Source organism: Gasterosteus aculeatus, chromosome 4 (assembly GCF_964276395.1).
Source record: "Gasterosteus aculeatus chromosome 4, fGasAcu3.hap1.1, whole genome shotgun sequence".
Lineage (NCBI taxonomy): Eukaryota > Metazoa > Chordata > Actinopteri > Perciformes > Gasterosteidae > Gasterosteus > Gasterosteus aculeatus.
This window is the reverse complement of record NC_135691.1, coordinates 33,266,858-33,282,748: the sequence shown is the minus strand read 5'-3', so window position 1 is coordinate 33,282,748 and position 15,891 is coordinate 33,266,858. Positions and strand designations below refer to the sequence as shown.

Sequence of the window (15,891 nt, the reverse complement as noted above, 5' to 3'; positions counted from 1 at the left end):
CAGACGGAGTAAAAGACTCCCAGCAGGATGTTGATGTAGGACGAGTAAAACTCAGCCGAGTGTGAAGGATGTTTGTCCTGGGACAACACCTGCTGCAGCTCACCTTCAAACACGGACAAAGTAAAAGCACAGAATGAAGAGAGACATTTAAAAAACACTGTCAAAAACAAGAAATCTTCTCGTATATCAATTACCTTCATTTGCTCACTCGAAAGTGCTGAATTCAGTTTATGTAACGCAAACTGTCTCCACAGTCGCTGCCTAAGTGTTAGAACAAGATCACGGGTACAAATCTCACATTTCACACCATTCGCCAAGCGTCTGTCATCATCACGCAGTGTCATGGCACCGGCTGATGTAGAGTGTGTGTGTGTGTGTGTGTGAACTGCTATACCTTTACTGTAGTCTGGGAAATGGAGCTGAAGGGGCTCGAAACAGCGGTGTTTGGTCTGAACTTGTCCCAAACGATTTCACTGAGCAGATGACGGTGACGTTGTCCTCGACCTGAAGAGGAAACAGAAGTATAAAAATATACATTTATAAATACACATATAGCAGCGGTTTTGTAAAACAGGTTTTCAGAGAGAGAGGGTCTCCATGGTTACAGACATTGCAACATTCTGTGGCTTTTATTCTGTGCTGAATGGAAACAGAGTAACAATAATATCTTATTACAGCTAAAGATCAAAAGATGCTGCTTGTATCTACATGTTTCACAATTCAAAATGTATAAACCAGTTAAAGACAATTATCTAATAATAAAGAAATATATATCACTAGCAAATATTTCCAATTGAGGAACCCTGGAATCATGATCTAGAACAACAAGAACACACCTTGACCTGAAAAGAAGCTTAGCATTTGACGGGCTGCTACACCAATGACATGACATGACATGACATGACGGGCAGAAATGCAGCGATTTTCTTAAAAATGTCAATACCTAAATCAGCAATATCTGTGAATACAAGTTGCCTTTAGAGAGACAGAACACTCATATAACCTCTGCGTGTGGCTCGCTGCCACTTCAATAAAACCCTCTAAACCCCCGGCTGTAAAACTGTCACGTTCACTTAGTTGCAAAGAGGTCATAATAATAACGCGAATGACACACAACAACCCTTTGTCATCCTCTCATCTTACACATGCGTGTCAATCTGAATCCTTGTTATCACCTCAGATTCCTGCACACCTGCACTGAAGCTATAGGGCATTCCTCTAAAAACTAACAAGCCACCAAAGAACAACATGAGTCTTTGTCCTCTTGTGTGTTTAATGCAATTTCTGTGGGTCTGTCCTTCCGAACAGCATTACGATAAAGCACCACACACACACACACACACACACACACACACACACACACACACACACACACACACACACACACACACACACACACACACACACACACACACACTTGGCTCAAGGTCATTCGTTACAGAAGAAAGCTCCAATTCCTCTTCTTCGTCCACACGGTGAAACAACTTTAAAATGGTTGACTTGTGGCATTTTCTCACCAACTCCTGAAGACGCAGGAGCGCAGGGAGGAGGTTGGCATCGGCGTCTCTGAGGAGCTCCGCTTTTTCCATCACCTGAAAAATATGCGTGTCCATTTGACATGGTTTTGCGGCCATGCAAACATTACAGTGACTCGACGTGTCACAGGAGGAATTTCCTTTTCATTGTTTGGCCGTAACGTGCGCGGCACTCACGATATATCGCGTCTGCTCGGCGGGACGCTGGGAGCGCTGCTGTCGGTAGACGCGGACAAAGTCAGACAGGGAGGGACTGCGGGGGAGCAGCGAGGCGGCGTCGCAGCCGAAGAATGACAGCAGGACTTGTTCAAACAGCACCGCCACGGAGAGGCATTCGACACAGCTGACCATGGCGTGAGGCAGCTGCAGAGAGGAGGAGGAGGAGGAAGCGTGAGAGGCAAACCGGGTTCATATCTGCTGAACTCGATGCACACTGCATCTCCTTTGAAACAGAGATGATGAAGAAAATGACCTGCAGATTAATCGATAATGAAAGTTGTTTGCAGCCTTAGTTGGTTACTTTATTGTATACATTGTGGCAACTGCCTTAGGTTTGATCCCATGGCATTACAAACAATGCATTCATGTACACATTTGAAAAGATATAGAGGAGGTGACGCATTGAACAAGGAAGACTCGCTGTACACATTTTTGCCAGCTATTTCTTAAGTATTAGCGTCTCCCTGAGGTTAAAAGCTCAAAGTGTAGGTGCAAAGCATGTGAAGGAATCTAAATCAAACACCTTGTGATTGCATCCATGCATTATGAATCAAGAAGGGAAACACACACAAAGATGTGCGACTGGGGTGCAGATGAGCGAGAACAGTGCAGAACGAAACCACACACACACACAAGCTCGGGGGCTCCTTGAGATGGCAGAAGATGTCTCCCTCACCTCAAGTTCCTTCAGCAAAACATGCATCACGTGACTCTTCCCCGAAGACCGGTGACCGTAGATGAAGATCGAGGGGAAGCTGTACTGGTGAGGCTGGAAGATTCAATAGATTTGTGGCATTTAACGGCGATCAATAAACTTTCTCAAGAGCATTCAGATACAAACAACAGCGGAAATGTATCCAGCCATTTCCCACAAGACAGTACAAGAAAGGACTGTAAAGTATGTCGAGCTCGTCCAAACCCGAAACACTAAGCTAACCGCTAACCGCTATTCCTTCCACTCACCCCGGCCTAACGTCACCTACCTGCCCCATGAGCGACAGCAGCATGCCCGCCTGGACGTCTCTGCAGGGCAGCTGCCCGCAGACCCGCTGCAGGCGCTCCTCGTCGTATCCGGGATGCTGTACCAGCGCTGACATCGCGAGCGTCGCTCTACCAACCGTAACACCGTGTGACGCTCGCGTTGGGTCGGTGACGACCGGCGATCCACAACCAGCCGACCGCTAGCCGCCGCAGTCACAGCACGCGCCAGACGTTACTCGGTATAAAACGCGAAAACGCGGGACATTGTCAGGAAACGATTCATTGTGAACGTCACAGGATATTTTGGAAATACATAAAGCCAATAATGACATGCGAATAAGACTTAAAACGCGGTGGAAAGCTAAAGTTGGAGCAAGCACTCGAGGACGCTCTCGTGAGTTTCGCGCGCGCCTTCAGATTACGTTGAATGACGCCCTTTGTTCACTAGCCAATCACAAGTTCCGCAGCAAAGGATCATGGGGAATGGAGTTTGTGGTCTTTCGAAAACAATTTTATCGATTAAATAATGGTACAGAAGATAATTGTATGTAAAAGCGTCTTATATATATATGTATAAATGTATTTCTATATAAATATATATATAATATATAAACTGACCACTGGTCAGCGACTGTAAATACAAGATCCAGAATAGTAATAAGTAATAAGAGATGTTGAAATGCACATTATACATTTTCATAATTATTTTTTGATTTAGCGTGCAGAAATATGAACAGTATATCATGCAGGTCCAACACGATGAAATGTTTTTAGCGGTGTGCCTGTTTAATATTTCGCGCGTGTTGCTGCAATAATGCGTCAGACTGGGATTAGGGGATGTGGGCCGGCCCTGTGGTATCGAAGGCGATCCTCCTACTCCAATTCACTCCGGGATCTCAGCTGCCGGTTGTCGGTCCGTCGGCGTCGAGCACAGGCTCGCACAGTGAACCACAGAGCCGCGGACCACCTCGGAATAACATTCAGGTAGCGACATTTTGAAAATACACGTGAGGACAAATGTAAAAATGATGGAAATTCCATAGCGTTTTGTTTTTTTTATTATGCCGGAGCGCCCGTTTCGTTTCGTTTTTTGCGAGGCTGATGAATTAAAATCAGCCCAAAAAACACAATCTCCGCTCTCGCCGTGGATACGAGCGCGCACTGATGCCGTGGCTGAAAAAAAAGTATTAACAAAAAAAAAAATCTAATCAAATCTCAAAATAGTGACGAAGTTCTGCAGAACATCGAGCTTTTCGCTTCTTTCTTTTTTTGTACGGATCAGATACGGCGGATGTTAGTTTGCTGAGGCACAGGTCCATCGACCCCCCCCCATCCACCCATCCCCACCCCGGGCCCCACCTTCACCCAGACCGGAGCATGATCCCGGGGGCCCCCGGCACGACCACCACCATGCTGCCCGCCTCCGAGGCGGCCAAAATCTACCAGACCAACTACGTGCGGAACTCCCGCGCCATCGGCGTCCTCTGGGCCATCTTCACCATCCTCTTCGCCATCGTCAACGTGGTGTGCTTCATCCAGCCGTACTGGATCGGCGACGGCACGGACACCCCGCAGGCGGGCTACTTCGGTCTGTTCCACTACTGCATCGGGAACGGGCTGTCCCGGGACCTGACCTGCCAGGGCAGCTTCACCGAGTTCAGCACCATCCCCTCCGGCGCGTTCAAGGCCGCCTCCTTCTTCATCGGCACGTCCATGGCGCTGGTCCTCTCCTGCATCGGCTGCTTCGCGCTCTTCTTCTTCTGCAGCACCGGGACCGTGTACAAGATCTGCGGCTGGATGCAGCTGGCTGCAGGTAGGGGACTCTGCTGGTTTCAGAGGGGCTCCAATGAGATTTCTTTTTTTTTTTAAAGAAGTGCTGAAGGGTTTGCCCGCATCTCCTCAAAAAGTTAGTTTAAAAAGCTCCATGCGGTCGGTCTGATGAGGATCCAGATGTTCTGCTGCTTGAAAGGTCCGGTAGTGTCCCCTCAAACGAGTATTTACTTTAATGGGAATTGTTCACAATTATGTTTTTGTCTTCATCAGATTGTAAAATAAATGCATATAGCTTTTACTCAGATTGCATTCCTTCTTTTTCAGTTTTTTTTAACTTATATATTTTAAACATTTCTGTTGTTCTCGAAGCCTTAATAAACCATTATGCAACCATAAGTGTAGGTGGTTAAAAGATCACATTTGTTAAATAATGAAAAGGCACATTTTCTTTTTACAATCTCCTGAAAATGAGATCAGGTCGACCGAGGTCACTCATAATACACACGGAGGTGTGATTTCCTTACATCACCGTGAACAAAGAAACCTTCAGAGGTGTCACAGTCACCGATGATTAAATCCCTGAAATACAACATATTACAAAGTAAACTGTGGCTGTCGTTATTAAAGCTTAATAAACCCTCGTCCACAAACAGCTGACTTTTGGTTGTGAGACTTTTAGACGCAAGAGCCCGTTGAATGGGAAAGACCAACGGATCAAAGAGACGCGTAGTGTGCGACTGACTGCTTCTCCCTTCCCTCATTTATTCTGTCACATTTCCAGCATCGTCTCTGGAGTAGACGGAGAAAAGGTTCATTTCCTTCCACAGCGATATTTTCAAATAAGTGGTGCGGATTTTTATTTCTCAGCCAAGTGTCTCAGTTCACGCGGGACATTCACACGTTTATCAACTTGAACATTTTCCCCTGTAAATCTTTACTTTTGGTCATGGATCTAGAGCAACAAAAGCGCTGATTTATTTTAGAAAGATTGAATTTACCAAGAAACACAGACGACAAATATTTGGATGAAAAACCACATTTTGTTTTGTTTTTTAAAATATTTTTTATTGTTGAGGCTTTTCTACCCAGATTTCATATGAAAATCACAGTATGAATATTTCCACGCACAAACTCGGTTATTTTACATTCACATTCAGTGTAACTTGCTCCTATTTGAAAACCGCAGATTGAAATGATTTTCTTTTTACATGTAACCTCTCTGATTTCTCACCGAGCTGCTCAGCGATAACTGATGACTATAAACTACTATGAGATGTAAATTAAAGAGATATCTTCGTGGTTTCAGCTGCAAACATTCACACGTTTACATTAGCAAACGCTCAGGCACTATTTGCATATAAGTGATAAACAATAGCGGACAAGGTGAAAAAAGGAAGAATGCCTTTAAATACCCTTCAGTGAGATGGTGGACTTTTTGAATTGCTTTTTGAATAAAGCGTCATTAATAGACCAAACCGACCGAGTGTGCAAATGAAGGACCTGTAGAGACACGCAGAGAAACGCATAATGACTTCTTGAGTATAATTTAAGGTTGGTAATTCTCATTTAAATCTAATTTGTGTGTATAATATCCCCACATCGCCACGGATGGCTGCTTGTAAAAACACAGCTTGTTCTCAGATGGGAATTGAACGTCACACCCCATGATAATCACATTCATAGAGAGCGCGCTTCTATTTCTGCCTACAGACACACGCGGCGGCTTAATATTTATCGTGACTCGGGGTGAACATGTGTCCCGGGGTGAACATGTGTCCCGGGGTCTGCCGATCAGCCCGTTTCGCCGGGAAAACAGAAACGACAGAGTGGAATCTAATTACTCAGCGCACCAGCCGTCGATCGGATGTAGAGGTCATTGGGGGCCGTTGGCCAGATGTGAACAAGTAAAACCCGAAACACAACTCCAGCTGCTGTGAGCGTTGATGAGCTCCATCAGAGTCCATCCTGGCAGTTTGAGTTCTTTTTTTCTTCTTCTTCTCGTGTGTTTGTCTCACATCTGAGCCAATGAACCCAGTCAGGTTTTCTTCTGTGGTGTTTTTGGGGGAATGAGTACATTTTGCAGCTGAAAGTCCTCGCGGTCAGATGTTGTGTCAGCTGTGATCTGCCATCAGAGACCGGAGGCCGTCCTCTCCTCCAACGAGGGAGATGTCCTGAATATTTGATCGCTGTAATAAAGTAGTTGTTTCTTTGCCTCTTGGCAGATGTGAAATATACACAGCTGGCCCGAGCAGAGAGACAACAATTTTCAATCATGTTTGAGGCTTCCTGTCACATAAACCTCAACCTGATTGGAAAGAAAAACAGGAGATTTATTCAACAAATGAAGTGTTTCATCCCCTCAGAGATAAGTTGAAATCCATAATGTTCTAAACGCTTTCCAATTAGTTTTTCTTCTATTTTTGTACAATGTTTTTATAAATTAAAAAAAGCTATTTGGAGACCGCCAACCTAAAGGCCGTCAAGATTACTAATGGCTCATTATTTGTGTATATCAAGTCATAAACGAGTGCTTCATTTGGCGCTAATGAATCCATTAGTTACCATTTAAAAAAAACGTTCACTGAAAAGGAAGTGATGCTACAAACAGGATGAACGTTGGTGCCCAATAACCCCCGACGGCCTCCAGAGCCGTGATGGACATCTGGATCTCTGCAACGCCTGCGTGGAACCAACAGCTGCACATTTTCTGCTCTTATGTTCTTTTGTATGTTAAACATCTGATGATCACACGAGCAGCAAATGGAGTCTCTGAGTATCCATGAATCTTGAACGTGTGAAACATATGGTTTTCTTCATAATGATTTTCTCAAGCCCCCCCCAGAAAAAGCTGAAATCACTAATCTGGCCCCTTAATAGAAATCCTGTGCGTTTTACACTCATCCGAATTAAATAGCCACATTAGCTCTGAACATTTAGCTGAGGTGGTCAGGCGGAGAGCTAATGACATCAGGCCCGTCTTTATCCTCTCACACGTATAATGAAGGAGCTGAAGGGTCTTAGAGGCTTTAAAGTGATGTAACACGACCACACAGGAGACTGAGACACAAACAAACAGACACACAAAGAGGGAGAAGCTATTAGTGTCCACCTGAATGTTTTCAGATGAAACCCTCTGCCCTCATTTTCTTTTATTTCCTCTTTTGACCACACACACACACACACACACACACACACACAGAGTTGAGTGCTCAGCTGGTTCTAACTGACCGCCCTAAAAGGAATTATATGCTTTTTGTGAAGCGCCGAGAGTTCTTAGTGAATGGACGGTGGTGACGTCCAAAAAAATAAAAAAAGTACCAAAGCGTGAAGAAAAAAGAGAGATGTTGACGCATGAGGGGAATCGGCCTAATTTAGAGTCTGAGGATTAAGGAAGTGGATCGCCTCCTTCAGCTGATGGGGTTTTTAAAGGGACAGCAGCCGACCCAGTGACCCTGACCCCTCGCTAAGACTCTCACAGCCTCAGCGGCCCTTTGAGTATACGGAAACAACCAGCAGAGCAACGCCGGAGGGAGACAAACGAGCCACTTTTGCACATGAACTCTACTCGAAGCATCTTTGGCGTGGATCTGAAAAACACGCTCGCACAAATAATTGCCACGGTCACGTCGCCTCGATGACGACGGACCCGCCGTCCTGAGGTGATGGTGAATCGGTTCTTCTATTAGCCGCGGCGCGATCGACAGACGGGGCCCCGGGAGCGGCGGGAGGCCCGTCCCGAGGTCAGCGGGAGCGGTGAATCTGAATTGGTTCTGGCACATTTGGAGCCCCGAGTGTGACGGACGGTTTTGATTGCGGACCAGTTAGGAGGTGGAATGAGCAGAGCGATGGAGGTCGTGTGGGACGAGCACGAGGAGGAGAAGAGGGGACTTGTAATTGTGCTCCACCAAATGGATGCACTGCTCAGGTTATCTGCAACGACATGAGCAGCAGAGGAAGTGGTGCTGATATATATATAATGGCTACAAGGCCACAGACGGAAGGCTCCATGCTAAGGAGGACCCATCCTCGGTGCGCTTTGTCTATTAGCACAATATCCCAAAGATTAAAAGGGCTCCAAACAATGGTTTTTATATTAAAATTGAATCCCATCATTATTCTCTGCAGCTCCCCTTCAGCTCCACTTAGCGCTTCGCCAACCTTCGGGCTCATTGTTTTTGGTTTTTAACACCCCCACGTTGCGGCTCATGGTCCGTCCCACCCACGGTGCTCGTCCAGCAGCAGGTGTTTTTCAGCAAAACGGCCCAGACGAAACCGTCCTGCCCACCCAGCGGGTCTAATGACGGCGGTTTGTATTCAGTCAACATCGCTCATCAATTGCACCTTTTTTTTTTTTAATTTTCTCCCAGGAAGCAACACAAAAGAGTTGATGGTCCCACACGTTTCTGTCGCGTCCAGCCGAGGCCGGAGGAAGAAACTCTGCCGCTCAGGAACCCTGCTGGCATCTTCCCCAGATGTGTTTCCCTTTTTAAATCGAGTGTCCAGTTGGCAGACTGAGGGAGCCGGCTGATGGGGGGGCGGGGGGGGGGTCTCTCCAGGAGCCTCTGCAGGAGGTGGACGTAATGAAACGATGGGGTGTTTAATAACACACCTAACCAGGTGACAGTTATGGGGGAGCCAACAGCAGGGGGTTCGGGAGGAAATGAGAGCGCTGCATATAGCAATTCCAAATGTGTGTGTGTGTGTGTCTGTGTGAGAGAGAGAGTGAGACAGGCAGATTTATTCAGCGAGTGCTTTTCAGACTGTTTTCCTCTCGCTGTCGTATTATCCCCGTTGTATTATGTTTCCCCCGAGGGAGCGTCACTAAGTAGCTCGCCCGCTGCACAAGAAATGAGTGAGAAATCCCCCACCAGGGGAGCGTGATCATCAGGAGGAGCGTAAGCTCGTCCCAGAGGACAACAAAAGTACTCGTGTTTTTCCTGCTGCCTGTTGTTACGGGAAGCTTCCCGGATAACACTAATTGACTTATGACGGACGCCGAACGGCTACCAGTTTGTTTGTTTGTTTGTTTGCAGGTTGAATTCCCCTTAATTGTGACCTGAGGGCAAAGATTTGAACACAGATGGTTCTAATGATGTCGTGTTTGCATCCGCATGTTTGCTGGGGGATTAAACAGGATTTCTGTGGGATGGATTCTGCTATTTCCATGTTGGCAGTGGAGAAAAATAAGAAACGCAGACAAAAAAAAAAAAAAGATGCGACGCTTTGATTGGTATTTTCAAGGAAGAACAACAACAAAAGGCTACCTGCTATTTGGTTTTAGTTTTTTTAAAGGGCACCTTTGACGACTTGACGGCTTTTTTGTTTCCCTTTCACACACAAATGAGTGACGAGCAGCTACATCGAGCTTCTTGCTTTCACGTGTTTCAGAGGGGGGGGGCTTTATAGACTTCCCATCAGGGGGGGTATGGGGGGGCTTATCGTCTCGATCACTGGGCCGCGGTGATTTATCCTCCTCTTACCGAGCGAGGCGGCAGGACGAGGACGCTGTGACCCGTTGCAAGCTGTGTTTCTTCGTTGAGGTGCGTTTGACTGATGTTGGTTTCGTTCATTCAGCGACTTCATCGCTCCTCAGATGCTGTTATGGCACCTGACTGACGTTGTTTGAGGGTGAATGATGATCTGGTGAAGTTTTAAGTGTTTAAACTCCAAGAAACTCTCATTTCGGATGACAGTAAAGAGGAAGTGACTTTGAGATGGGATTTTAGGTGATGCGTCACTGTTGGTTTCTATTATGTCGCTCATGTTCTGCTGTCTTTTGCCATACTGATTGTTATGGAAAGATGTCTCGTTTTAATATAATATGCTGACAATGACTGTTTAGTCTGATGTGAATGAATGAATTGCATTTGTTAGGAGAGAAATATGAATAAAAAGTGCAGAAATATGAATCTGAAATGTAAACACAGTTGCAGTTTGGAAATACCAAAGCGGGTAATGACCCCTGGATGGGATCGGCCGGGCGAGGAACCAGGCTTCTCCTGGCGCTGGTTTCCCTGCCGGGCACCGATGATCCATCGACGATCGCGACAGGAGCTGCTGAACGAGGAGCTGCTTGGAAAACACGACTAACAAGGTTAACATTGGGAAACGTGTCGGCGGGGGGACTGAACCAAAGACAGCTCGGTGAAAACTGGGAGCAGACGTGGAATTCAAGTTTAACCTTTTTTCTGTCACGGATCAGAAATCCCAGACTCTGAGGAAGCGAGCGTGGGGAGAGGGGACGTTTGTTGTTGCAATGAAGTTCACAGCCGTCAATGCTCTTCCTCCCTTTTCGAGCTTGCCGGTTGCCATGGAAACGCCTCTCTCTCTCACTCCGTGCCGCTTTGGCCGCCGCCGCCAGGCAGCATCCCGGCGCTCTCGCTCTCCGAGACATCGCTTGGTTGTGAGCTGCCGGGTCATCAAGGAGCCGGCGACAGATAGAGGAGACGATGTGGGAGCTGATGCACCGCCCGGCGAGGAGGTTCACTGTGTCTCCACGGCAACCGGCATGGATTCAGGTTAAAGGCGGTTTGGCTGCTCTCTAAAGCCTCTGATGGCGTCCGGTCACAAAGTCGCAGGTCAGGAGAGCGTCAAACATCACAGCTGCAGGACGAGCGGCGAGATGAGGGCTTCGCTTCTGGCGTCCATGTTACCGTAGCAACACCGGAAGCAGGTTGACTGCTTTTCCTCAAGGAAAGGCAGTAACATGCACGACTTGTCATTCATATCAACACACAGGTTTAGCTTCTACACTCTCCACCCTTTTGGAAAAGCGGTTGACCAAATAACCTCAACTCAAGCTCCGCCTGCTTGCGCGTTCAAACCACATCGCATGTTTTCGCGGCTGCGCCATTCTCTTAACAGGGAAGAAATACACACATTTTACTTCTTTGGGATCAAACAAACTGTGAACGATGCTTGAGCTGTTTAACACGAGATACAGCCAATAAAAGGCTGTCTTTGGAGATTTGGTCGACTGCAGTTTCCAATGTCAAGATTGCAATTTTAATCTCAACTTTTGGCCCAGAATGGATGAAAATAAAAGAAAACGTGTTTTTATAGTTGAAAGACCTTGATGTCTGTGTGTAGAAAGGTCAAAGGCTTTAGCAAATGAGCAAATACTGTAAGAGCTTTCCATTCTTCCTATCAGTTTGGTGGATTTTCCGGCCCCTCACATGATCATCAGTGCGACAGAAAGGCAGCGAGAAGACGCAGCTTGAGAGAAAAGGAAAATAGGAGAAGCTGTACTCTCCACCACTGCCGCAGATCAGAGACGCCGCTGAAACGGAGCGGGGCTCGACTTCAAAAAGGCAGCTGGAGAGAAAATAGGGGCAGCGTTAAAGATTCAGAGCTGTCGCCAACATCTGAGGAGGGCGAAGAGGAGAGCGCGCAAAAAACGTGTAACATCAAAGAGCGGCGCTCCGACCATTATCGGCGTCGGGGTTTGTTCAAATTCACACTGCGGCACTGAGGTGGTGTCGCTGCCCATGACACTCATCAGTCGTCGCCATGGCGACACAGCGTCTCCCTCATCGGGCCCCTCGGCCCGCGGGAGCGACGGCCTCCCACCACCCGACATTACCCGGCGGTCGGGTAGAAATCAGAGGAGGCTTTTGATTAAAGCTGGTTTTGAATACTGAGCGACCTGAAAGGAGGGCGGATGGAACTTCTGAAGTTGTCTCCTGTGTACTCCAACGAAGCAGAGGGAAGGAGGGGAACAATACCTTCGCCCGGGAGTGTTATCAGAATAACTTTTATGCAGATGCTGACTAGAATAGGAGCGCTTGGCGTCTGTGGCGTGCCGAGGGCTTTCAAATGAGAGAGAAGTCTTAAAATAATCCTAATTTGCTAACTAACTGAACAGGTCTTTGAAGTGTGGCTCCTCTGCCTGGGAGCCGGCCTCCGCTCGGATGGAGCAAGCCGGTCTGTCTTCATGAGGCGCGACGGGATTCCGGTCGAATTCCCTCCGGGCCTTCACTTCAAACCTCACCTGAGAAAGACAAAGAGGCTCACGTGCCTCACGTGCTCAGCGTCTGTGCTCGAAACGGGACAACGTCACCCTCATCACCCTGATCTGCCGGTTCATTTCTGTCTCTCATCCTTATTTCGAACACACACAAACAGCAAACTGACACTCAGGTTATTTTAGGCCTGAGCTGCGTAACGCAAGCTCCTCTTTCCTCGGCTGTTTCTTTCCTTTCTTCATCTCTTTGTTTCTCTGTTGGCTCGTCATCTCTTCGGGGAACGGAGCGGCACTGGTTGCTGTGTTTCTGACGTTTCAGCACTGCGGTGAGAGGACAGCTCCCTGCGAGGGTCCACTGATTTCCTTCCCTCGGTGATTATTGTCCATCATTGTTTATGGCCACACATGCAATTATGATTTAATGAGTCCGCCGAAGTGCTGAACCAAGCGCGTTGCTCACGCCAACGTTAATAAAAGACCCCTGACCATGTCATTTGTTGGCTGACTGCGCAGACTTTTCTGCCTTTTGACTTCCGTCCAGCTTCACCGACACCTTTCTGGAGGATTCTCTGCGTTGACCTCAGCAACTGACCTCCTCCCCCCTTTCCGCCACGAGGAGTCGCCCTCAGGAGGCCGGCGTGAACTTCAGCTCGATATTAACCGCCTCGTGCAGAGCGAGGGCACGACTCGATTGAATCCCGCAGCGTGTTTTCTTGAACATTTCTGAATGTTTTGAAGGGTTTTTCTGGATCCGAAACGTTATCCGGAGCTCCGCGGGTTTGAAGATATAGACGCTCGTGTTAACGCGTTGAAGAAGAGCGGACACGATTCCTCGTTCGTCGATGATGGGAGGGATTGTGTGCAGGTCACACCGCGGCTGCAGGGGATGCTGAGATGAAGCAAGAGGCTGACCCCGGTGTTGTTACTGCTAAATGTGGAAGTAACCCACCTTGGGGATAGAAACAATTTCTGTTTGAGCTTTGCTGCAACAGGATGTCAGGTAGAAGATTAAATTCAGTATACTTGAAGGCATTTAGATGATTCTGGTTGTTTACGGGAAAGAGGGCATTGTACTAAATCCTCTCATGTGGATAAAAGGAAATCCACAGTAATACGCCGTGGAAGACATGGTGAAAGTTTATTCTTTAGTGAACATTAAAAAACATTTCCCAAAGCACAGTCAGAAATTCTAATTAAGTCTATGGTAAGAATAAGCCGTGGATTTGTGTTTTTCCCAACAAGCAGTCCTGTAAGTGGACCGCGTGGCTCTTTCTCTCCCAAACGGGGCACGTTGTGTCTAATAGAAATGCCATGAAACACATTAACAACAACCACCCAAGGCTGCTTTGCTCACTTTTCTTTCTCCCTCTTGCTCTGACAACATTGATCTCCAAACTCAGGAGGGCTGCAGTCGATGCCTCCTGGGAAATGTAGTCGTAGGATATGGATTAGAGTGCTTCTCCGTCAATGCTAGTAATGAGCATTATTACGGCAGCTTGTCTCGGCTTTAATCGGTACTTCTGTGGCAGCGACGATTCCGTCACGACCAACAGGAAAAGCAAACACGACCCAGCGACTGCGTAGCGGCCTTTTTTGTCATTTGTCATCGAAGCATTAAAACCTGTGATATTCAGGCTTTCAGCAGCACCGTCCACCAATAACCCGCCCGTCTCTCTCCCCCCGACGCAGGCACCTGTCTGATTCTGGGCTGCATGATCTACCCGGACGGCTGGGACAGCGACGAGGTGAAGCGGATGTGCGGCGAGCAGACGGACAAGTACACGCTGGGGGCGTGCTCGGTGCGCTGGGCCTACATCCTGGCCATCATGGGCATCCTGGACGCCCTCGTCCTCTCCTTCCTGGCCTTCGTTCTGGGGAACCGCCAGGACGGCCTGATGTCCGAGGAGCTCCTGGGAGACAGTAAGAGGACGCGGCCGTAGACGGTTTTCCTTTTGAAGGACGCGGCTGGCCAAGAGAAACCGTAAACCGTGTTTTATGATCGTCCACCTTCCTCGTGTTCAGGACCTTTCAATGAGTAACTGCACTGATAATGGATAGTTTTACCACTCTAAATAGTCCAGATCAATCTGAGGGGAACGTTTCTTTTTGATTCAGGGAAGAAATACAAGGAAGTTCATCAGCCAAAGAACTATTCAATTCACCAAATCGTTGTTTCAGCTGCACTCTTTAGAAGACGTGTGCTCATTTCAAAGTGGAAGCACCAGAGTAGAAAAGGGCCTTTTTTAAATACTTATTCCATGGTAATTCATGCAGCACTTTAACAGGGCCAGTTTGGTACACAACAGCAAAATAAAAGCTTAATTGGCCTTTACATTAGAGCTCCGTGCTGTAATGCAGACCAAAGACACACGATTCCAGCTGCAGCTTGAAGCTGAAACCTAATTTCCTCTCTGGGTAATTCCCCACGACACAGTTAATCATTTTCTTATATTAGCCGGATGTTATAAACCACCTGCTCGCTGCGGTTACCATCGAGATATTCCTGCCTCATGACAACTCGCGGCACAAAGAGGATGATTCAAACAGCGAGGAAGGAGGCGCGATGACGAGGAGGAGGAGGAGGATACAGATGAAGAGCGGCGCAGAGAGAGGAAAGGAGGGTAATGGGGATGCTGGACCGAGTCATGAATTACTAATGGCTGTTTACACAGCTTGCTGCCAGCCTGTCCGAATGAATCAAAGCCCCCCTCCCTCCCATCAACCCGGGACACAGTCGCCTGTTAGCTCGCTCGAGCCAAAAGACCGGGAGGAAGAAGCTGTTATCAAGGAGACGGATGATGAGCTGAGGAAGAGGATGAGGGAGGAAGAGAGGCGGGTGTGCATGAAATATGAGCATGAAAAGTGGGGGATTCATCAAACAGAGGAGGATGTTTTATGAGGAGGATGTTTTTTTTTTTTTTTTTAATCTTCAGTAGGATGGATAGTGACGCTTGTCCACAAACGGTGTTTTTAACGACGCGTTACACGTCTGTGCAATGCTGCCACCTGCTGGTTAAAAAGATGGAGCACTTATTGTACATCGAACTGACTCCTTTTCTTTTCTCCCCACAGCGAGCGGCAATATATATATATATATATATATTTATATATATATATTATATATTATATATATTTATATATATATATTATATATTATATATATTTATATATATATATTATATATTATATATATTTATATATTATATATATAATATATATATATATATATATATATATATATATATATATATATATAATATATATATATATATATATATATATATATATATATTTATATATTTATATATATATATCAGTTTATGATAAAGCAATCACAAATACACAGGTCAGGATCATATGAGAGATCAGTATTGTTAATAATGTCGAGATGGCGGCCAACCTTAATCTTACGTTTCCACC

The 15,891-nt window shown here is 46.7% G+C and overlaps 2 protein-coding genes across 6 annotated transcripts in view; one reads left to right on the top strand and one right to left on the bottom strand.

The window, feature by feature from the left end:
- The window catches only part of orc5 (origin recognition complex, subunit 5), a gene marked incomplete in the record, with an annotated part of 5,122 nt that extends 1,961 nt beyond the window's left edge, over window positions 1-3,161 (bottom strand). The window contains 8 exon segments of the mRNA XM_078100446.1: window positions 1-103; window positions 395-439; window positions 442-480; window positions 483-504; window positions 1,518-1,592; window positions 1,713-1,898; window positions 2,431-2,523; window positions 2,738-3,161. Coding sequence (XP_077956572.1) covers window positions 1-103; window positions 395-439; window positions 442-480; window positions 483-504; window positions 1,518-1,592; window positions 1,713-1,898; window positions 2,431-2,523; window positions 2,738-2,851 — 677 coding nt within the window.
- The window catches only part of lhfpl3 (LHFPL tetraspan subfamily member 3), a 15,900-nt gene continuing 2,482 nt past the window's right edge, over window positions 2,474-15,891 (top strand). The window contains exons 1-3 of one of the 5 annotated variants that reach the window (XM_078100447.1): window positions 2,474-3,919; window positions 4,018-4,548; window positions 14,161-14,391. In XM_078100447.1, the coding sequence (XP_077956573.1) occupies window positions 4,113-4,548; window positions 14,161-14,391 (667 nt within the window). In that variant the 5' untranslated portion in view covers window positions 2,474-3,919; window positions 4,018-4,112. Of the gene's footprint in view, window positions 4,549-8,875; window positions 9,707-14,160; window positions 14,392-15,891 lie in introns of those variants that run through there. The other 4 variants (XM_078100449.1, XM_040175292.2, XM_040175291.2 and 1 more) reach the window with 4 other exon arrangements.